Consider the following 23,850-nt stretch of genomic DNA (forward strand, 5'->3'; position numbering starts at 1 on the left):
GATTTAGAATATGGAGAGGATTGCTTCTTCTTGTGGTCAGTCCTTTACCTATAAACATGCGCTTTTACGAATAATTTTATGTACGATTTACGATTGTTATTTCGCTTGAACTATTATTCTGCAGTCCAACGGTGCAGACAGTCTTGTTACTCTGTCTGTCTCCCTCTCATCCTCTATGCCCACTCTCTGAATTCTGACAAGGGATACCTTGTGCACCTGTAAGGACATACCTTCGTCTTGCAGACAGATAGAATCCATACCAGTACTCTTCAAAACTGACCATAAGGGCCATGGGCAAGGGTTAATACACACGTAAAGCGCGAAGTTGCCATTCTTGGGACTTGGGAGTTTTTATTAGAATGTGATCTTACTACGAATTATTTGCTCGTCGCGTAGATAGGTATATTTATTTCGTGCAGAATCTACGTTGAAATATGAAATGAGACGAAACGCATTTGCGTAAATTTATGATGTGGACATCAGGACATCTATATTAGCCATCATCATTTGCTGCATAAATTTCCGTTTATAACAATGTCAGAGTGTTGATGAAAACTGGAAATGCTGGATGTTTTCGCTGATTTAAATCGTTGCGTTGCAGCCGTACACTGTATGGAATACTATGGATAGCCAACAATAAGACGATCATCAAAATCTATCCGTTAAAAAAGCTTCTGGCTAATTTTTTGTATGAACCTGCGCGGCAACAACAAGTGCAAGAGCATCTGTACGAGCGCATCACATTTAATTGATTTATTCAGTCCGAAGGACCATGACTGCGCCACTCTATCGCTCTAACAGACTCACACCGGAGAATCGTCGCGTTGGTAAGTGTATCTGCATCTAATAATTTTGTTATTTCATATTTTCACCGAACTAACCAAACTCTCAGAACAATGTTTCCATACAACGGTAGATGTGCGTTTGTATGTAGTCATTCGTAGTGTACTGGTTCGTCTATGTAGTGTAGTGCAGAGGGACACATTCACAACCAGCCGCAAGAGATGTGAGTAATGCCTGCGTTGAAATCTCGTTGCAGTTTTTCGGCCACAGGTACATTTTTGTACGCTTTGTAATAATGCAACCTTACCTGCCGCGACGTACCGACAGACATTCATACTTGTACAGTGCGGCCATCACTTACCGTGTTTAAGTGTTGTTGACTGGGCCGCGTGGCATCATTAGTTGTCTTGTAGCCGCTACGGCAACTACGTATACGGCGTAAAAAACAGCATTCTATCACACTGTTTATACAGGCACTACTAGCATCGACAACTTGCAACGCCTATCAACTCTGAATGCTGCAACTTTGCATGTTTTGTGAAACTCGCATCTCTCCAATGCATGTATTCATCCCGTGATGTGTGTGTTTGCATCTCCAGGTTTATGAAGTAGCGTACCTATCGGTGGACCGTGATTATTGTGCGGAGAGTAGTGCATATTTCTGTCCTTGACATATCCTGTCCTTCATTGCATATCGGGGTCATCGGTAATAACTTCCTTAGTCAACACCACTTTGTACCGGGCTCGAGTAATTGATTAACCAAATCATCTGATTTTTTGTGGGTAGGAATTCTACTGGGCCTCCTCACGGTGGATTGTGTAACGGGCAGCCTGTGATATCCCCCTCAACTGACCAGTGCCAAATGTCCTTCCCAGCGTAGAGCGGTCGAGCGCGCTGCCCCCAAACATGCGGATCCTATTAATAGGATTTATAATTTCGGTCCAATGGACCTTTTCCAGCCGTATACACGCACAATCGTCGACAAGTGAGTGCCGAAATTATTTTGACCGCATTTTTTGGACGAACAATGGCAGCTGATGCTGCTAAATCATATGACTAAATACGTTTAATTGGTACACTAGGACGGTGCACTTGCTGCCAGCGGGACTGATATCACGATCACATTTACCTGATCAATTTATCGTTATTCAAATAATATTATAGAGTATGCATGCATTCCAATGCAGGGCATTCCGTAACCCGTAGTATTTTTGTAAAACTAGGGTACACTTCTGTCACTTTAAACTTTAATTAATTCATAGTATTTTTATTAATTATTATCCATGCGCGCAGTACATACGCCCATAATAGAATCAAAACACCATACAAGCAGTTCGTTTTGTGTAAGTAAGTGTTTGTGTACTTTTTGAGACGAAATGGTTGTCATTGTGATGCGCTAAATTAGCTAGTCGGTTGAGCTGCAATTCCTTTTATTATTCTAGCACATTGGCTTCCTTTTACGGTTTAAGGCTGTTATCGGCAATTGGATTTAATTTAATTTTTTCTGCATAAAAAATTATTTTTACGAGCAGAACTCATGAAAATCTATTTTCAAGGTTTATGAGGTTATGGTTGGTGAACCATCTCTCGAATCAGTCAGCAGGACCGTTTAGCCGGAAGATATGTTTGACATTATGTTTTTCGGAAGCTTTGTTGCTTGAAAATACGGCATTTTGATACGCTTCCATGAACATCAGAGCAAATACAGTTTAATATTACAAGAACTGCATTGCGATCATTAAAGTTTTCGTAGGATTCCGAACGGTTTTTTTAAGAAATCGTAAAAATAAGAGGACCAGAATTAATTAATGTTGCGCTTTGTTAATGGAATGACTTTACCAGCTGGAACTTATTATAATCGCAATGATTTCATGGTCAGCTCATTTGAAAACCTTGTCCTTTATTTCTTTTAAATAACATTTCCCCTTTAATAAAGACAAGTCCTGAAAGTTGAAATCATGACTTATGAAGTTTTATGGAAGCGGCCAGAAGCCGGGGTGTTTTGTAGTTGAATTCGCACAAAGGAATGTCGTTTTGCTTTTTTGTTTGATTTATTTGCTGCGCTTCTACACCCAGAATTTTCCTACGAAGCAGAACGTGTTTTGCAACGTTGTCGTAACTGTATTTACTCAAACTGTGATAATCCTGTGCATTCTTTTGTTGAATGTTTTTGAAGGTGTGCACAGAAATCGATCCAAGTAATTCGATATCTCACCGGTGTAGTTTTGCGCTGCCTATACTTGAATGTTTCTTCGGATTTGATGTAGATTTCGACTAATTTTATGAACACATGATTTTCTGTGGAACGACAAAATTTCGCAGGATTTTCGGAAAATGATAAATCTGTAGTGTAGGTGACTCAAATGTCTCAAGTCATGAGATGGGTAGATATATTGCTGCACGAGACTGGGTATACTGAAAGCGTGAAAACAACTAAATATAACTGATCGCTGGATGCAAACATTTTTGGGCCCCAAGGGGACCCTATAGTTAATTGAAATTTAATTATCTTTCTAGAAGAAACAACATGGGTGAGCGATTAATGACCATAATAATCATAAGTGGTAGATGTAATACTGGCTAGGTTGCTGGTTTTTTTTAAAATTCTTCCATGCCGCAAAAATCGGTGGAAGTATGTTGTCCTAATTCGGTGCTAGTGCCTGCACTCCCGACAATACGAAATAACCAAGTGCACCACTGCTAGTGTTTTTCAAGGGTGTGAGGACAGTCGGCACAATAATAACGAATTCTTGAGTACACTTCAGAATTGCTTCCCCATATCCGTGCATATCTCGGTGTCTGGCATGGTGCATATGCAGTGATATGCTCATCATTACTGTTAAAATTCAATGACATAAAATTGGCAATTTCAATTTAAATAATTCGTTTTCAAATTGTAACGTTTACTCACCTAAAATTTCGAAATAAAATCTGTATCTTTAATCTGCAACCGTACGTTTACCGACTGTAATGAACCAGTGCAGTAATTATATCATGGCCTGCGCAACACTTATGCTGTAACGAATAGTTTTTAATTTTTATCCATTCTATCGAGGATGCTATTTTGCAGGATCATGCCCATACAGTCCCCCAGTATTTAACTGTGCCACAAGTGGAGAGTGCATCCCTGTATATTTTGCATGTGACGGCGAAAAAGACTGCGCGGACGGTTCTGACGAAGCACAATGTGGTAAGACATGTGTGGTCGCCGGTCGGGAAAAAAGTTGCCTATCTTGACCACTTTTCTCGGTCTATCGTTGGTGCACTTGACATATACTTTCTGTCGTTTACCGAGCAGATTCTCGGCCATGTCCGGGTAATTATTTCCGCTGTTCAAACGGACAATGCATTCCGGAAAACTGGAAATGCGATTATTATGCCGATTGTGCGCAAGGGGAAGATGAACAACAAAACTGCCGTATGTGCAAATTTTTCAGTCGCAATATGTTTTGACACGATGTTCTTTTTGACTCGACTATAATGGATATGTTATTTCGCTTTTAGCTCCTCCAACGTGCAGCGCGTTCCAGTTTTCTTGTAAAACGTATTCCTGGAACTCAACCTATTGCATACCGCAACATTGGCAGTGTGACAAGCAAACTGACTGCAAAGATGGATCTGATGAGCAAGGCTGCTGTATGTCGCTGAATAGTTACATTAGCGATAAAACACATTAATTTTAATAAGCTGCATTTTTTCCTTGGTAGTAATTATTAATAGAGTTTATATAAAGGTACTTTTCTACAAAATCCGGATACCGCAAATCTTACATGAAAAAGAAATCACGATAACTTAGCATTTTTCAACAAACTTATGGAACAATACAATGTAATGTTAAGTCTGTTGGCTTAACTTCCAAATCGACTGTTTGCAGCATATCGCCAGTGTCTTTCCGACGACTTCAACTGCGCAAGTACAAGGCTATGCATTGCTAAAGAAAAACGATGTGACGGTGTATATGATTGCCGGTAATAATATTATTTCTAAATATGAAAAGTTGTACTGTATTTGTTGAATTATAATTAAGCATATAACTGTACCGAATATATGGAACCAAATTAGACTTACTCTTGTGACGTATTTAAATATTGATTGATGTTGTTCCAGGGATAATTCTGATGAACGCGGATGCAGTAAGTTCTGGATTAACTCGTTAAATAGCTCATTTAAAGTGACAGCAATGCCAAATTGATTTGTTTACAGATCGCACATCTTGCTATCGGGGACAATTTCTTTGTAAAACCCGGGATCGTTGCATCGCCGAAAGCGATGTATGCAACCATCGTGATGATTGTGGTGACGGCAGCGACGAACTGAATTGCACGTTCCCGGATTGTGGCCCGGGTAAATAATGGTCGTTTACGAATTACATCGAAGTCGCTGATACTGGCGTGATGGCACAAAAAAACTGGTTTTTCCCTGATGTTTACGGTGGCGTGATGTGTATTTGTATGTGTGTTTTACAGCTGAAATGCGATGCTCTAACGGTGAATGTGTGGCCAGTGAGCGCAAGTGCGACGGTGCCGTCGATTGTTCTGACGGCTCGGATGAACGCAATTGTTCCATCTGTGCAGCTGATTTCTTCGCCTGTGGTGGCCAGTGTATTCCCAACAAGCAGGTCTGCGACGGGATTCCACAGTGTGCTCGTGGTGAAGATGAGATACAATGCCGGAGCGATCGCTGCCCATTTCTCAGCTGTGAATTCCAATGCCGCAATAGTACAGCTGGTGGGGAATGTACCTGTGCCAAAGGCTATACATTGGACCCCACCACCAACCGCACGTGTATTAACCAAAATGAATGCGATATGTGGGGATTTTGCGACCAGATTTGCATGGACACATTGGGTTCCTACCGGTGTATGTGCAATCCTGATTATCAACTGGAAAAGCAGGGAACGTGCCGGGTGTCTGATTCATCCAAGTTACGAATCATATACGCACGACGAGAAGGCGTCTATGATGTCGATCGACAGGCTGTGAAAATCCGCAAACTGGTCAACACCAGCAAGGCTTATGCAGTCGATTATCATTTCATTAACAACGTATTGTACTGGACCGACACGGACGAGCGACGAGTGCGTGTCCTTATTAATTTATTTTTGAATTTACGGATATTTTATTTTTGCTTGCCGAACATTACGCTGCTTTAAGCATTACGTGTTACTGTAATAAATCGCCGCTGCAAACACAGAAAATTGCTATTATTGTTTTGCAGCCTGCCGTATATTCGGCTCCGCTGGGTGATGTGGCTACTCGAGCAAACACTACCGTAGCGACGTTTGCACTGAAGAATCCCGTGGGCTTGGCTGTCGACTGGGTAGCCAACAAGTTGTATGTTGTGGATTTGGCCGCTAAGCGCATCGATGTGATGGAACTGGACGGAAGTTATCGCGCTATTGTCATTAGCCAGAATCTCACCGCTCCGTTGGCAATTGCACTGGATCCGTTATTCGGTGCAATGTTTATCTCCGACAGGTAGTGATGTAAACCAATACTGCATTCGCTATTCTTTGTAGCCAATGATCATGCAGCAGTGATCAGCATGGTTTTTTTGTAGCAAGCGAATTGAGCGTGCTAGCATGGATGGCACTTCACGCCGTACCATTCTTAATGAGAGGATGTATTTTGTTTCGTCCGTGACGACTGATCTCATTGCGAAACGGATTTATTATTGTGATTCACGACTTGACTACATTGAAACGGCCAAATATGACGGATCGGATCGCAAAGTGGTATTAGCCGGCAGTGCCAGTATACCGCATCCTCAAGGATTAGCGACTTTTGAGAACCTTGTCTATTGGTCAGACTGGACCAGATTGGGTGTTCTAGCTGTTGCAAAGTTCAAGGGAAGTGAATCTGTCATACCGGTTCACTTAGCCAAAGACGACCCCAGTTTCCCCATGGGTGTCACAGTTTATCATCCACTGAAACAAATTCAGCCGCGTAAGCAAGCGTTTAATCTCAAAACATCAAAATTATAGTGCTTGATATGTACAGACTATTTACAACATTGTCTTACGTAGTAATTTTCGGTCTGCGGTAGTAATCTAAAAATTTGTTAAAACTGAAGAGAGCAAATTTTTCCTTGGGAATTCAGATAATTAGTGTTTCCTATGTGTGTATTCGTCGGTAAAAGTATTCTCTCAGTCATGTTTATTTTTTCCTGCGATTCGGAAATGGTAATTTTATTGTTTCATTTGCAGCTACGAAACCATGCGGAACCGACAATGGCGGTTGCTCACACTTGTGCATAATTCGCCAGCAAGCCAACAATCTCGGTGTCGGCTACCGTTGCGCCTGTAACATAGGATACCAGTTACAGCCCAATGGGAAATCTTGTGAACGCTTGTCAAGTTATTTGATTTACTCTTCACAAAGCGCAATCCGTGGGGTGGTTAAAGATGGATTTCAGGAAGAGTCTTTCACGGATGCCATTATGCCAGTTGTTGGAAGCCTGCGTGGAACAAATTTTGTATCTTTGGACTTTGATCATCGGAATAACTACATTTACTTTTCTGACGTTGTGGCCGATGTCATTTACCGTGTCCATCCTGATGGAAGCGGAAAAGAGCCCGTTGTTTTGTCGGAGAACGAAGGTAAACAAGTTGGAATGTTTGAGCAGAAGCTAACCCGACAAATTACGATGCCTTTATCGAAAATTATTGTTACAGGAGTCGAGGGAATTGCTGTCGACTGGGCGTCACAGCTGTTGTACTTCTTGGATTCCGGACGCTCCACTTTGTCTGTGGTCAGCTTGCGTGATTTCCAATGGCGGCGAACCATTTTGAGTAATTTAAGCCGTCCTCGGGCAATTGCCATCCATCCCAACAAAGGCTTTATTTTCTATTCGGAATGGCAACGACCAGCCAATATTTCCCGCGTTAACTACGATGGAACTGGCCTCAAACGAGTCCGCCGACAACAACTTGGTTGGCCGAATGGTGTGGCTATCGACTATCAAGCGGACCGTTTGTACTGGTGCGATGCCCTGTTAGACCGCATCCAGCATTCAGATTTCGACGGAAATGATGTACAGACCATTGTGGGCCGCTATCTGCTGCATCCGTTCTCCTTGTCGATCCTGGACGATTATGTTTACTTTTCCGATTGGCGATTCGATGCTGTCATCAGGGCAAACAAGAGAACTGGTGTGTTCAGTTTATTGCAACTGGATTGTAATTATTGTTACGGTGAATGGGCACATTGTCGTTTTTGCCGCTGTAGGTGGGGATCAAGTTATAGTGACCACTATTGATCCGGATGATCGACTCTATGGCGTTAAAGCGTTTAGCTTGGCAAATCAACCGACGGTGCCTAATCATCCTTGCACTTTATCCAATAATGGTGGATGTTCGCATTTCTGTTTCCCAAAATTAGTCAGCGACGGTACGTTAAGGTTGAGGAAAACAGCAGTGTAGAGCCATGACAAAGGACTAACTGTTTATTGCGCCAACAATTGCATGTTACAGTATTTCACCCTTGTTTATGGATTTCTTCGTAGATATCAACTCCGCTCTATCATCGGTCTGTAGTTGCCCATACGGATACCAGCTGGGAACAGATGGGAAGACTTGCGTTCAGAACAAACTTGAACCTGCCCCAAGGCAGTGCCCGTCGGCTAGTGATTTTGCTTGCGCCAACGGTCGATGTATCACCAGCCGATGGGTTTGTGATGGCGACAATGGTAAGAGTTTGCACGGCTTAATTAATTATGTACTACTGGAGCGGATACTTTTCCTACGCCTGTGTTGCTGCTGTTGCATTAGTTCGCAGCCATTTCATTTGCCATTTCATTTGTAAATAGCGCTTAATGATATCCAATATCCATAAGGTTTCTTGTAAAACAGACTGGAAAATCATAATATTGTGGCAGGTTTTGATGGAATAATTGTGCGAATAAGTGATTTTTACGGTCTATTCCAGATTGCTTGGATAACAGTGACGAAAAGAACTGTACTCAACCTACTTGTTCGTCCGAACAGTTCAAATGCAATTCGGGCCGCTGTATTCCTAATCGTTGGAAATGTGACGGGGACAATGATTGCGGTGATTTTAGCGATGAAATGGGCTGTGGTATGTGCTGGGCATTTTTCCACGATAAACGATGACATTTACAAAAGATGTGTCTGTTTGTATTTACGTTGTAATATTTGTATAGCCAACGTCACATGTGAGTCAACGGAATTCCGCTGCAACAACAGCCGATGTATCCCACTTTCCTGGAAGTGTGATTCTGATAATGACTGTGGTGATGGATCCGATGAGGGAGATTTTTGCAAGGAGAAAACTTGTCAATATTTCCAGTTTACCTGCTCCTCTGGGCGTTGTATTCCGATGTCATGGAAATGTGATGGAGACGATGATTGTTTTGACAACTCCGACGAGACCAACTGTCCACCAACAGTTTGCAGGCCCCAAGAATTCCGATGTGATAATGGACGGCAATGTGTCAGAGAGCTTTACAAGTAAGAATCGTTTAATATCATTAACAAGTAAGACAGGCTCCGCGAGCACGCCAACAGTGACGTTGGGGAATAATGTATCGATGACCTATGTAACCGGCGCAGTGGATCCAATAGGTCATCTCCACAGTATGTAACCGACCCAGCGTATCCATTACAACATTTCCACAACAATCCCCTCCATAAACAAAAGGGAGGGAGGGTAGGGAGAAATTGCCAAACTCATTTCTAGCAGCCGCAGAGGTAACTTCCATACTTTGCACTCAGCATTATCAATCGCACATCTATATACACAACATTCCCATGAAACTATCCATAAGATACAGCTGACCACTGCCCAAGCGCCCAACCACAACACATCGATCCGCCTTTCATCCTTCTCCGCTGTCTTAACCGGAATTAGTTCCGCTAATTCTATGTTTGAAAAAAATTGTGCGGTAGGATAGACACCTACCATATCAATGCATACTGGAACGATCTTTTTTTGCCGAACGAGTATTTGGGTAACATCATAAGAATTGTGGAGGAAGATTGAGAAAATCATTTAGTAAGCAAGACGCTGATATACGGTTATAAATGTTGTTATTTGCTTTACAGGTGTGATGGATATCGTGATTGTTCTGATGGATCGGACGAGAAAAATTGTGCCTCAAGACCGCCTGGCACATGCAAAACAGATGAATTCCAATGCCGGACATCGCGAATCTGCATACCGAAAAAATGGCAGTGCGATGGACAAGCTGACTGTGATGACTTTAGCGATGAGAACGGTTGTACAAACATAACCTGCGGTGAGGACTTTTTCACTTGCGGTAACGGACACTGCGTATTCAAGTCATGGGTTTGTGACGGCCGTGACGACTGTGGCGATGGCACCGATGAGGCTCAGAATTGTGGAACGAAACCCGACACCTGTCCCACGGGAACGTACCAGTGCTACAATATGAGCATTTGCATAAATGAGACGCTGGTGTGTGACGGAAAGAGCGACTGCCCGTCGGGTTACGATGAAGGGCCACTATGCGCCACTAATTTATGTGAATTGGATCGAAACAAAATCCGGTGCAGCCACACCTGCCTGCAGACACCTTTGGGACCGCTGTGTCGCTGCCCAGCAGGAATGCGTCTTGGTAGAGACGGGAACCAGTGCGTTGATTACAATATGTGTGACGATCCTTCGATGTGCTCGCAAATATGTACAGACATGAAAGGTGGACTCAACCCCAGAGGATTCCATTGTGACTGCGTATCGGGATATCAGCTGGCGACGGACCAGTATGGATGCAAAGCCATTGGACCACCGCCGTCGGTGTTTATCTCAAATCGGCGGACTATCTTGCGGACCAGTCTGACCGGTGGAAGCATCGAAATTTATAACAGTAACGTGAGCAACGTTGTGGCACTGGCAGCCGACACCAAGAACAACAGACTTTTCTGGTCGGACCTTCGTTTGAAACTCATCTACCAGGGGCCAGCCAACAATCTCAACAAAACCGATATAAAGCAACCGGTCAGATACTTCTGTTTTGATTTAGCATGACCTGTAAGCTAAAATTTTATTTTATTGTTTGTAGATTGTCACAAGCGGTATTGACGTTGTGGAAGGTTTGGCTTTTGACTGGATTGGGCGAAATTTATACTGGACTGATTCGTCGTTGGATACCATCAATGTGGCTTCCGTGGACCGAAATATGCGTTCTGTGCTTTTCAGCCAGAATATTTCTCGACCACGAGGAATTGTTGTAGATCCTCGAGAAGGGTATTTTACTAGATAGTAAAAATGTTTTCAGTTAACGAAGATGACTTCTTTGCAGTGCGCGATACGTTTTTTGGACTGAATGGGGTGAGCGTCCAAGAATAGAACGAGCCAGCTTGGACGGACAGGGTCGTCGTAGTATCGTCACAATGAAAATATTTTGGCCCAACGGTATTGCTATCGATTATCCCAACCAGCTGCTGTACTTCGCTGACAGCAAATTGGATTTCATTGATTTTATAAAATACGACGGAACTGGACGTACTCAAGTGATCGCTAGCGCTCTGGTGAGGTTCAGCATACAAAGTTTCGTCGCTGTTGTTTTGTTTAATATTTTGACTGCTTAGGCATTGCATCATCCACATTCGATGGTGGTTTTTGAAGACAAGCTCTACTGGACGGACCGACAGATTAATCGTGTCAGCATGGCGGATAAATACAAAGGACGCAATAGCACTATTCTTACTTATAAGATAGCCCAGCCGCTTAGCATCGTCGTCTTCCACAACGTCACCCAACCGGATGGTGCGTTCTGATTAAAATTTATTTCTTATATATTGAATAAAATATTCTGACAATGGAATTTTATTTCAGAAGCGAACCCATGCGCAAACGCTGGTTGTACTCACCTGTGCTTGCTGTCCGCAAATTCGACCACTGGCAGCACTTGCGTCTGCCCAGCCGGCTTCAAATTGGGCAGCGATAAGCGGACCTGCTCGGAAGGTAAGAATTTTGCTTGCTGCAGAATATTCAATAATCTGTTAAAGAGGAACGTTTATTGTAGTCGAAGACCTTCAGTTTTTGATGACCATGCAAGACAAAGCGGTGCGCGGTATCAGAATGGAAACCGTTGATAAGGACTTCCAGTCGCCCTTCTCGGCGGTCGGCATTGAAAACGGTTACGATTTCGCCGTGGACCCCGAAGGCCGCATGTTCTACTACACGCAAAAAGAGGAAAAAGGCGACAACGTAAGTGATTATAACCTCAATTTTACTGGTCATATATCGCTTTTTTTGTTGTTTGCTTCACTACATGTGCCTTGGTTGCAGGGATCGCTATGGTCGATCTCATTCGATGGTTCGGACAGAACGCGCTTACTGCGAACCGGCTTGATAGGATCTCCGTATTCAGTAGCCTATGATTACATTGGGAAAAATTTGTTTATTGGTAACGTGGAACAGAAGCAGATTTTGGTTACTCGGACTGGCGGAAAACGACAATTGTACAAGGTACACATCCATATTTGCACTTTGCACTTACGACCTTTCGGCAACATGAATTTGTAACATCATTTTGTTATTGAAATTATTAATAATGCTCGTTGACTTCTTATGCAGTTATCCGTTGAAATCCTAGAAAATAAATGTTTTCCCAACCTAGGTCATTGTCGGCAACAACGGCACGGAAGCCAGCGCATCCCAACCCGTATCACTCGCCGTAAGCCCCCAAGAAGGCCTGTTGTTCTGGGGTGACAACGGTGGCACCGGTATACCTGCTAAAATTGCCAAAGTGCGTATGGATGGAATTGGGGCGACTATTATATTCAAGGATGGTATTGGCAAAATCTCCTTCATTACTTATGATCCGCTGAGTCAGATGGTGTACTGGAGCGACACCCGCTTATCTAAGGTGCAACGGAAATTTTTCTTAAGTCTACCCGCATTAAATTATAAACCGTTTGGGATTCTACAGATTAGCCGAGGAAAAATCGACGGCACCAACCGAGAAGATATTGTCACGAAGAATATCTTTCACCCGGAAGGACTTGTGGTCTGGGAAGGCCGGTTGTATTTTGCGGATTCAGCCTATGAATCCGTTTCTCGCGTGGAGGCGTCGGCCAAAGATCGCAATCGCGTATGCATTTTTTTACCATCTATAAGATTTCCTTTCTGGTTATAGACAATTTTCTTTTGCAGCTGGATTTGAGAACTCAGTACTCTAACGTCAAGCAGCTCAGGATGTATAAACGAGATAGCATAATAGAAATCCAAAATCATCCTTGCCGCAACAATCAAGGTGGTTGCGAACAGTTTTGCATACCGATTGGCGCCAACCAAGCCACCTGCGCCTGCAGTGTGGGATTCACGCTAAAGGACAGCACGAAATGCCAAAACTTTGATACCTTTATTATCGTCAGTCAGCTGAGCCAAATTCAAGGTGTAGATTTAAATGGTACCAACATGGCAATGACGCCCATCAGTGGACCAGGTACTTATATTTCCGTTTTTACAAATGAGTGGGAACATCCACACTTGCTGAGCTGGGTTCAGATTTCGAAATGATGTGCGTAATGAAAGCCACATAATGCATGTTTATTTTTTAGAACGCAATGCACTGCATATCGAATTCCACTATCAAGAACGATGGGTCTACTGGACTGATTTCAACAAGGATCGAAATCCTGAATATCCCAATGGTATCTTCCGTATTCATCCCGATGGATCTGGTATGCAGCAGATTGTATCTACCGGTGTTGGAATTACTGGTATTCGCGGTTTGGCCGTTGACTGGCTGGCTGGTAACGTTTACTTCAGCAATGTGTTTGCCACTGATACGTTTTTGGAAGTGTGCCGTTTGGATGGGCAGTTCCGTAAAGTTTTGTTGCGCACTGATCGGGATTCACCACGACAGGTAAGCCAACAACTTTGCCGTTAATTTCTAGCGACTAAATTCTCATGGATGGGTTCTTGTAGATTGCAGTAAATCCCATAAAAAACTTTATGTACTGGACTGACTATGGGCAGTATCCGAAAATCGAACGAGCCTTCTTGGACGCATCCGGCAGAAAGGCGATCGTAACAACAGGCATATCGACACCTCGCGATATTGCCATTGATTTCGCTACGCATGATGTGTACTGGGTGGACTCGGTGATTGATGCCATTCAAAGTGTTAATTATCTGGGAGGTAATCGACGGTCGATCAAGAGTGCGGAAACGGGCTACTCGCTGCCTGCTCCCTATGGCATTGCGTTATATTCTGATAAAGTGTACTGGGTGGATCGCAATTTGATGGCCCTTTTCCGAGCCAGCAAATATCCAGATAATTCCACCGAGCCAGACAAGATCCTTGGGGATTTGGATACCGCTCGGGATGTGGCTATTTTTGCTCAAGCTAACCAACCGATACCTACGCAAAGGTGAACTTTCCATATGTGACTAATATTTGTATATTTAATTTTGGATAATTTGATAATTTAATTTATTGTATGTACGATAATTGCTGGTGCATTTAGCGACCGTTTGAGTGAGTTATAAGAAAACCTAATTACTTGACAGAGCCGTGTGTGCACCGGAAACAAGCGGTTGTTCTCAGCTGTGTTTTGCCGTGCTGACGTCCGATGATATGGCCGCTCAGGTCAGTCGTCAGTGTGCCTGCGCTCAAGGCCGACTATCCGCGGATCTTGCTACCTGCATAGCTTGGGAGGAATTCCTGGTGTACAGTGATATGGGCAACCTTGTTGGTATGCATTTCAACCCGATGTTCCCCGGCACCCCATTCTCGGCTCAGGGCGTTACTTTCCAATCGATCACCGGACTGGATTATGATGCGAAAAATCAGCGACTTATAATCGCTATTAACGGCCCGCGACCAGGCATTCGCTGGATGAGCATTAAAAATCCCCAAGACAACGGAACCGTTATCTTCAAGTCTGACAACTTCACGCTACCGAAAGCATCGGGATTGCTCCAGCAGCCGGAAGGAATCGCTTATGACTGGACATCCAACAGGGTCTTCTGGGCTGATAGTGCTAGGAAGAAAATCTTTGCTACCGGTAAGCATTGTTGCCGAAATTAGGTTAAATTTTATGATAACGTATAAAGTATAAAAACGAGACTTTTGTGACAGATTTTGCGGGCACAAGTACAATTGCAATTGTGGATGTTACCCGACCGAAGGCCCTTGCCCTTCACCCTTGTCGTGGGCAGATGTTCTACACCGATTGGGTGGTGCCTAATGGTATCATCAAACGCGCCTCAATGACTGGTACCGATGTTACTGTACTTATCAAAGATAACTTGGTGCAGCCAACCGGTTTAACCATTGACTATCAAGAAAACATGATCTACTACGCAGACGCAATTTTGGAGAAAATCGAACGCTGTGCTCTGGATTGCGTGAAGCCGGAAACCCTTATTACTGGAGCAATTTACCCGTATGCCTTGACCATTTTTGGCGAGTACATCTACTGGTCGGATATTTCACTTCGGGGCATTTACCGGGCCGAGAAGTATACGGGAAGCAGATTGCAGACTCTAGTTTCGCGGTTACCATCGGCACCAAGGGTACTGATCGCGTATTCTGGTGGTAAACAGAACTGCTCCGGAAGCCCTTGTGATTACGCTAATGGCGGCTGCCTGCAGAAATGCTCGGTGGCCAACGGGGCTGTACAGTGTTCATGCAACGACACCTACCAGCTGGTCAACAGCGGAACATACTGTGCACCCAATAACCAGACATGCGATTCTACCGGCTATTACTGTTGGAACGGGAAGTGCATCCAGAAAGCCTGGGCTTGTGACAGAGATGATGATTGTGGGGATAATTCGGACGAAGATCCAAAGTATTGTTCAGTGAAAGAATGTCTGCCCAATGAATTCCAATGCGCCAATAAGAAATGTATTTCCAACAACTGGAGATGTGATCATGAAGACGACTGCGGTGACCACAGCGATGAAGAAGGTTGTGCGTATAAAAAATGTGCAACGGGAGAATTCACGTGCGATAATGGACGCTGCATCAGTATGGATCAAGTTTGCGATGGCATCAACGATTGTAAAGACAATGCGACGTCGGATGAAAGCATTATCAATTGTCCTGCGGCTAACCGCACATGCCCGCGCAACACCTTAAAATGCAACACCACCAATATCTGCATTGATCCTTACTGGCTATGTGACGGTGACAACGACTGCGGTGACAATTCGGATGAAAATCCTATGTTCTGTCAGAAGACAACCTGCCCCTCGAATTCCTTCCGCTGCCCGAACATGCGTTGTATTCCTGGGACGTGGTACTGTGACGGCGACAACGATTGTGGTGACAATGCAGATGAACCGCCAGGATACTGTAATTCCACCGGACGCACTTGCTACGGCAATCTGTTCACATGCGGCAACGGAAACTGCATTCCGCAGATCTTTGTCTGCGACGGCGACATGGACTGTCCAGATGGAAGTGACGAATCTGTCACGCAGTGCCAAAATCATACTTGCTCCAGCAATGAATTTGAATGCAAAGCCAATCGCCAGTATGGACGAAATCCCTGTATCTACCGACAGTGGGTGTGCGACGGAGAGCCGGACTGTGCCGATGGTGAAGACGAGAAACAACCAGGATGCCCGACAGCTGCTCCTTGCGCTCAGGGTGAATTCCAATGTCAGAATGGCCGTTGTATCTCTTCTAAATATGAGTGTGACCATGAGGATGATTGTGGAGATAAATCTGATGAGCATTCTCAATGCAGATACAAGCCCTGTGAAGGTAGGTGACGGTCAGTTATAGCCATAGGTAACCATACTCTGGGTGTTTCACGTAATTGTAATACGATCAGCAAAATCAATACAGCTTGATTATTTGTCAACATCTTTATTAGGTGATTAAGCAGTTTATTGTCTGGTTTGGCGTGAAGCCTTTAAAGAATTTTTATTTATTTTGGTTAACGTTTAACGTTACAATTATTGCCTTTTCAGTGAATGAAAGAAACTGCTCTTCTGGCCGCTGCATCCCCGCACAGTGGTTCTGTGATGGCGATAATGACTGTCGAGACGGAAGCGACGAAAAGAATTGTACTGTTACCAAATGTAACAAGGATACCCAGTTCGAATGCAGAAGCGGCGAATGTGTCCCAATAACGGCGGTGTGCAATCACATAAACGAATGCAAAGATGCAAGGTAATTTTGCTGTTGCAAGATAATTTTGTTATGGTTATGAGCTGAGCAAACTTCTTGACACAGTGACGAGAAGACCTGTGGAATCAACGAATGTCTTCACCTGGAAGATCATCAATGCGGTCAGGTTTGTGTGGATTTACCTACCGGTTATAAGTGCGCTTGCAATTCGGGCTACACTTTGATGGATGATGGCAAAGCGTGTCGTGATGTCAATGAGTGCCTTGAAGTTCCCGGTGCCTGCGATCAGTATTGCTACAACACGGTTGGAGGTTATATTTGCAAATGCAACACGACATTGTATGAACCCAGTGGGCCGGCTACTTGTAAGCGCATTGATAATCAGGAGCCCTGGCTGCTGTTCAGGTAAACGTGCGATTGGCTAAAGGCTAAACACGAAATTAATAAGCAAACGAAAATTTTCCGCTAGTGCTTAAATCAACATTAAATTTATATCTCTTTACAGTAACCGGCATTATATCCGCAACATTAGTTCGGATGGAAAATACCTGCAGCTTGTTAAAAGTGAACTACGGAACGTCGTTGCTTTGGATTTCGATATTGCAAAGGGTATCGTATTTTTTGCGGACGTGGAAACCCGTCGCATCTCCCGATTCAATATTAGTAATCCCAACGGAAGTGTCGAAGTCATTATTCGCCATCAAGTCAACGGTTTGGAAGGTTTGGCCGTGGATTGGGTTGCAAAGAAGATCTACTGGGCCGATCGTATTGTGAAGGAGCTCGCCGTTGCGGAATACAATGGAACTGGGCGCAGGAGTCTGCTCCGACACGGTTTGAGCGAGCCTCGTTCGGTGGCTGTGCATCCTGGCGTAGGCTACGTTTTCTTTACCGACTGGGGTCTGACTCCCTTCATTGCCAAAATCGGCATGGATGGTATAATGTTTTCCCGAATTGTCACGGAGAAGCTCGGTTGGCCGAACGCAATCACAGTTGATTATATCACGAATAGAATAATCTGGGCGGATGCGCATTTGAACGTTGTTGAAATGGCTGACCTCACTGGAAGAAACCGCTTCAAGGTTAGTTATTTTACGCATATAATGTGCGCAGAATTGGGCTATGCACGTTTTGTCAGATACTTTTTAGGACTCGTGTACAGTTATATTAAGTGCGTTTCTTTAGGTGTTATCGGGACACAACGTGGTGCCTCACGTGTTTTCATTGGTTGCACTCGACGGCTACCTTTACTGGACAGATTGGAACTTCCAAGCGGTTCTTAAAGCAAAAATGTTCGTGGATAAAAACGGAACAATCATTCGAAACACTACGCACAGGCCCTATGACATCAATGTGAGTTGGGAAACAGTTTCCGTATGTACTACGCAGCATGCAAATGGCGCATTTTGCAGATTTGGCATCCAGTTCGGCAGCCGAAATTTAACAACCCTTGCGAAAACAATAATGCGGGATGCTCGCATTTGTGCCTGCTATCCCCTGGTGTCTATGATGATACACCGTCGTACACTTGTGATTGCCCAACAAATTTCGGTCTACTCCCTGACCAGCACACTTGCGTTGCCAACTGCAGTGCGAATCAATTCCGATGTGGAAAGCCAGACGAGAAATGTATCCCGAAACTATGGAAGTGCGTACTGGAAGAATTTTTTTTGATTATTTTGAACGAATTCATTCATTAAATTGAACATTTTCAGATGTGACGGAGAAAAGGACTGCGGAGATGGCTCGGATGAGGGGCCGACTTGTCCCCAGCGACGGTGTCTGCCGGGACAATTCCAGTGCAATAATTTTAACTGCACGTTACCGTTATTTATTTGTGATGGCAAAGATGATTGTGGTGACGGATCGGACGAAGCCAGCTGTAACGTTGCGTGCGACCAGTGGCAGTTTAAGTGTAACAGAACGGGACGATGCATACCAATTGGTTGGTCTTGCGATGGTGATGATGACTGTGGAGACAATAGTGATGAAAGTCCAGCAATCTGCAAAGCGAAGGTATAACTCTGCTTTGTGCAATATTGAGGCATTGAGAAATATGACCTGGAATTTCTTTCAGGCATGCGATTCACAAACCGAATTCAAATGCCGAACGAGCGGTCGCTGTATTCCGGCTAGCTGGTATTGTGATTTCGACGATGATTGCGGCGATGGCTCGGATGAACCACAGAGTATCTGCAAACAACGTGCATGCTTGCCTGGTTGGAGTCGCTGTCAAGGCACCCCGTTGAATTATCGCTGTATTCCAAGTATGTTGCACTGGAGACGTTTTCTGCTCTGCTGTGCGTTTAATTTCGAATGTTCTGCTTTAGATTGGCACATTTGCGACGGAAAGAATGACTGTCGTGACGGGTGGGATGAATCCCCGCAGCAGTGTCCCAACTGTACATCTCGCGGAGAATTCCAATGTAACAACCGAAAATGCGTGCCTCAGCGGTGGACATGTGACTTCCAGGATGACTGTGGCGATCGTTCCGATGAGAATCCCGATATGTGCCGTGGACGATATCGTGAATGCTCGGAAATGGAATTCAAATGCGGCAATGGGCGGTGCATTTTGGCACGATGGGTATGCGATCACGACAATGACTGCGGCGATTTGAGGTACATCTTTTTTGCAGTTTTTGTTTTTTGGTAATGTTCTTCTGACCGGTGGTATATTTGTAGCGATGAAACCAACTGCACTAATTACCGCTGCAATAACGAAACGCAGTTCCAATGCACCAGTGGGCATTGTATATCCAAGAGATTCGTTTGCGATGGAGATCGTGACTGTCTGGACAACTCGGATGAGCAAAACTGTACGAAAAAGCCTGGACCGAGTAGGCTGCAGCCGGAGATATGTCCACCTAGCAAGTTCCAGTGCGATAACGGTGTCTGCATTACACGAGATTGGTTATGTGACAACGATAACGATTGCGGAGACAATTCGGATGAATCACCTCGAGCTTGCAGTAAGTGTCTAAGCCAGTTAAAATAAAAATTTCGATAATTAACTGTACCATTTACAGCGCAAGCGACTTGCGAACTCGGAAGAAAGTTCTTGTGTGGCAACGGCAAATGTATTCCAAAATATCGCGTTTGTGATGGCTTTGATCACTGCGGCGATGGATCAGACGAGCCGGCGGCTCTTTGTCGCGTCGGATGTCAACCGGACAGCTTCAAGTGCAAAGATGGGTCCTGTATCGGTAAAGAGAAGGTGTGTGATCGTATTCGAGACTGCCCGGAAGGATTGGACGAAGACGGCTGCAGTGAGTTTATTTTCCTAAACTGACTTACATACGAACTAAAAAGTTGTGTAGTTTGCATTCGATAATCGCCGATTGCGATTTTGCAGATGATGCTAAGCAAGGAATCAAAGGTTGCGCCGATAATAATGGAGGTTGTCTACAAAATTGCACCAATTTGCCCAGCGGGAAAGGGTACTATTGTTCATGCCGGGATCACTTTGTGCCATCCTCGAAAGACCACAAAACTTGCGTTGAGCTGGATGAATGCATTGTGCCCTCGTTGAACAACTGCTCGCAGATCTGTACGAACGTGAAGGTTGGATTCGACTGCTCTTGCAATCCAGGTTATGTGAAACACGATAAGAGCTGTGTGGCAGTCGACACTCCATCTCTGCTGTTGGCTAATGCGGACGAAATTCGCCAAATGACGTTGGCATCAGGAAATAGAGGAACATATAGCGGGTTAATTGGAAACGATACAGCATTAAGCCGTATTAATGCGATTGATTACGACGTGAAGAACGGTAAGTTTTTGCAGGCACAATACGTTGCTACTTTTTCTATTGAAAAGTTGAAAGTACCGAAAGTCGAAATTTTGCTTTTTTCTGCAGACATCATGTACTGGGCGGATTCTGCTTCGAAAACGATTAAGCGCTCGTATATTCCTCATCCTGACTCGGACACGCGCAGCGCCCATCCTCAACCACTGGATATTGCTTCCGTTAACCGTCCTGATGGGATATCTGTGGACTGGGTGGGTGGCAACATCTACTGGACCGACACGCGACCTTTCACGACACGCGGTCGCCGTGATGTGGCATTCGACAGCGGTGACAACGGCGGTACGCTCAGCGTTGCCAAACTGGATGGCCGCTATGTGAAAACTCTTGTAACTGATCCACAATCGAAACCAGCTGCCATTGCGGTTAATCCCAGACTGGGTTTGATGTTCTGGACTATGATTGGCGAACGACCGAGAATTATGTCCAGTTGGATGGACGGTTCCAATCCGCGAATAATTGTTGACTCCCGATTAGGACACCCCACCGGATTGGCCATCGATTTCAATCAGAATGATCGCCTTTACTGGGCAGATTCGAAGGGCAACAAGATTGAATCATCCAGGCCGGATGGCTCTGATCGACGAGTTATTCTAAGAGGTACGTACTACTTTACGCGGTTAGAGTCTTTACAACAACGCATTTTTCGTCACCATATTTCCTTTTACTATTTTTTACATACAGTATCTGCATGAGCTTAATCGCTGGCTTTTCCTTCCCAGTTGTACACCTTTACCGTTTTACAGATATCGACCATCCAGTGCGTATCGACGTGTTTGAGGATGATCTCTACTGGATTGCTCGCGATACTGGAACAGTGTACTCGCAAAACAAATTCGGCAATGGTGCGAAGACAGTCGTGACGCAGAAATTAGGCGTATCGAACGATCTTAAGATCTATCAAAAGCTGTATTATAATACATCCATTTCCAACCCGTGCGAAAAGAGTGGATGCTCACATCTGTGCCTTATGACGCCCAATGGTCACACTTGTCAGTGTCCGGAAGGAACCCGTTTTGTGCGTACCGATTCTACTCGACATCAGTGCGATGCTGCGGTAGTGGAATCCAAACCTTTGCCGTTGAGGTGTCCGTGTCAGAACGGTGGATCATGCATCGTCGCATCACCCTCGAATGTGAGTGACAAACGATTGAACCTTTGTTACTGGATTCTGCGGGAGACTAAACCGCCATTTTACTTTCTAGACTACTTGTCAATGCCCTGCGGGTACCTCCGGACCTCACTGCGAAACCATTAGCCCGAACGGAGTGTACCTGCCAAATCCTGGAATCAGTAAGTCCCATTTGACTCCTTTTTCTGTTTTTGGTTTCTGAAAGTACTTAATATATCGAACCATATGCAACATTAACAGTTCAGCGACTTGAAACATTCTGACATTCTCCCATTATAGATGCTGCCGCTGTGGCTGTTCCCATTCTTCTCAGTTTACTTGCCATCGGTGTGATTATTGCCGGTTTCTTGTATTTCCGAAAACGCAAGAATCATAAAGCTTTTGCTACTACCGGGCCAGTGGCTTTCCGAAGCGGCACCAATGTCGAGTTCGGTGGTAACGGCCTCGGCGGTCCTGATGATCGCGTTGAGGTAAGTTTCGAATAACTTTTATAACTTTTGCATGTTTAAATATTTAACCGCGCTTGACCGCTGAACTTTTGAACTGCGGTCCCGTTACAGATTTATAATAAGCACTTTTTGTTATTTTGTTGGCCATCCTACTCTTCATGTACTTGCAAGGAAACTCCGGAATTGAATCTTTTCAGGAAACTATGCCAAATGAATTCCAAATGGGTGGAAAATCGAATTTTACGAATCCTATGTACGAAGCCATGGGAAATATGGAAAATCAAGCCGAATCTGCTGCTTCAAATCCCACTGAAGTTCAGCGTGCCATGACCTATGATCCCAAGCCCCTTGCAAGCGTTGCGGGTACGTTGTTGCCGGTCAAATAGGACGAAGTAAATCGTATGATTCAAAATTTGGCGCTTGCTTTAATTTGTTTTTCACAGTTAGTTTTATTATTTTTAAATTACGCGTTGTAAAATTTGATTTCAGTTTTTTTATAAATAACATTGTTGAATGCTACTGTTAATGATGAATAGTTATCATTGCAGAGCCAGCGTCGGCAGTATTAGCTCCTTCGAGCAGTGCGACCATTTCCAAAATCCATCCTCGCCCACGAACAACCGCTCTAGATCCTAGTCCGTCCGAGAGACATGATGATAAAGCTAAGCTGGTGGTCGAGGATAACAGTAGCGAAGCATAACCGCATCGCTACTGTGTAACGTGTGCTGTATGCGGATCGCTACTTTGCTGACCCATATTTCCAATGTGGATTTAATTTTTTGTCTGTTTTAAATTTCGTGAAACGATAGACGTGAGAGTGAGAAGAGTCTCGAGATGGTCCGCCTGGTTTTTCTCTGCGATGATTCACATTTTTTCTCTTCTTCACACCACTGTGTGGACCGAAGCGCGCTCATTCCAGTCGTGATATTTCTGGCAGCCATGTACCCATTTTCTGCAAAGAAGAAAATGTTTTGTTTTTAGAAATTTTACTCAGGCAGTGTATTTTTAGATTGCTCTCTCTCCTTAGTTCTGTCTTACTTGCTTTTCGTGTACACTTTGATAGAGTAACAAACCGTGGTAGCTAGTCTTTGATGTGTTCTTTTAAAGTTTTCATTTCTGCGCTCCATGTCGGCTTTTCAATGTTTCGATGGAACTTGCAACTGCTTTTAAGGTTTATTTTTCGTCTTCCTACTGTATTAATTTTAAAATGTGCCTTTTCAACGGATTTACCGCTGTTTGCATTATTTTGTATGATATAAACTTGATAATAAAAACGTTACAATATGAACACTGTACTTCCTGCAGTTACGATAATTACGGGTATTTTGTGCAAAAAACCCTGGATTCCAATTAATGTGCAATTAAAAGAATCCAGCGACTTTCTGTAGCTTCACCCACACGAGCCTCCGCTTTAAAGTTTTCGAACAGCCCCATCAATTTTATTTTAACGGGAGAGTAGCAAAATTAAACAATTAAAGAACTCATTCAATTATGAACTCGGCCGTTGGTTTTCAAGTAGCGTTTGAGCCTGGACGGTAAAAGTAATGGCAGCTTGAAATCAGTGATTCGGTAGTCGGCTAACAGGTCAGTTTGTTTAGTCAATATG

At 44.1% G+C, this 23,850-nt stretch overlaps 1 protein-coding gene across 2 annotated transcripts; it reads left to right on the forward strand.

Annotated features, from left to right (window-relative positions):
- The first annotated feature begins 808 nt into the window (after nucleotides 1-808).
- LOC129590785 (low-density lipoprotein receptor-related protein 2-like) lies at nucleotides 809-23,532 on the forward strand. 2 transcript variants are annotated; one of them, XM_055486158.1, is made up of 49 exons: nucleotides 809-827; nucleotides 1,383-1,489; nucleotides 1,571-1,769; nucleotides 3,855-3,974; nucleotides 4,083-4,202; nucleotides 4,289-4,420; nucleotides 4,659-4,752; nucleotides 4,892-4,917; nucleotides 4,988-5,128; nucleotides 5,251-5,861; nucleotides 6,002-6,261; nucleotides 6,344-6,729; nucleotides 6,990-7,382; nucleotides 7,458-7,934; nucleotides 8,011-8,172; nucleotides 8,288-8,470; nucleotides 8,710-8,859; nucleotides 8,945-9,251; nucleotides 9,846-10,758; nucleotides 10,823-11,007; nucleotides 11,063-11,291; nucleotides 11,352-11,529; nucleotides 11,599-11,727; nucleotides 11,789-11,973; nucleotides 12,055-12,234; nucleotides 12,386-12,634; nucleotides 12,698-12,859; nucleotides 12,922-13,213; nucleotides 13,329-13,636; nucleotides 13,699-14,144; nucleotides 14,284-14,780; nucleotides 14,855-16,489; nucleotides 16,699-16,900; nucleotides 16,964-17,263; nucleotides 17,364-17,937; nucleotides 18,041-18,208; nucleotides 18,268-18,503; nucleotides 18,571-18,871; nucleotides 18,933-19,122; nucleotides 19,186-19,477; nucleotides 19,541-19,827; nucleotides 19,885-20,124; nucleotides 20,211-20,627; nucleotides 20,715-21,263; nucleotides 21,410-21,798; nucleotides 21,869-21,956; nucleotides 22,075-22,265; nucleotides 22,442-22,607; nucleotides 22,793-23,532. In XM_055486158.1, the coding sequence occupies exons 3-49, from the start codon at nucleotides 1,691-1,693 to the stop codon at nucleotides 22,942-22,944; spliced, it is 13,971 nt and encodes a 4,656-aa protein (XP_055342133.1). In that variant the 5' UTR covers nucleotides 809-827; nucleotides 1,383-1,489; nucleotides 1,571-1,690; the 3' UTR covers nucleotides 22,945-23,532. The 2 variants fall into 2 exon arrangements, with proteins under 2 accessions (XP_055342133.1, XP_055342132.1); XM_055486157.1 differs by lacking the exon at nucleotides 809-827 and adding an exon at nucleotides 988-1,006.
- Nucleotides 23,533-23,850: the final 318 nt, after the last annotated feature.

This window comes from Paramacrobiotus metropolitanus, unplaced genomic scaffold, assembly GCF_019649055.1.
Source record: "Paramacrobiotus metropolitanus isolate TYO unplaced genomic scaffold, Prichtersi_v1.0 Parri_scaffold0000042, whole genome shotgun sequence".
Lineage (NCBI taxonomy): Eukaryota > Metazoa > Tardigrada > Eutardigrada > Parachela > Macrobiotidae > Paramacrobiotus > Paramacrobiotus metropolitanus.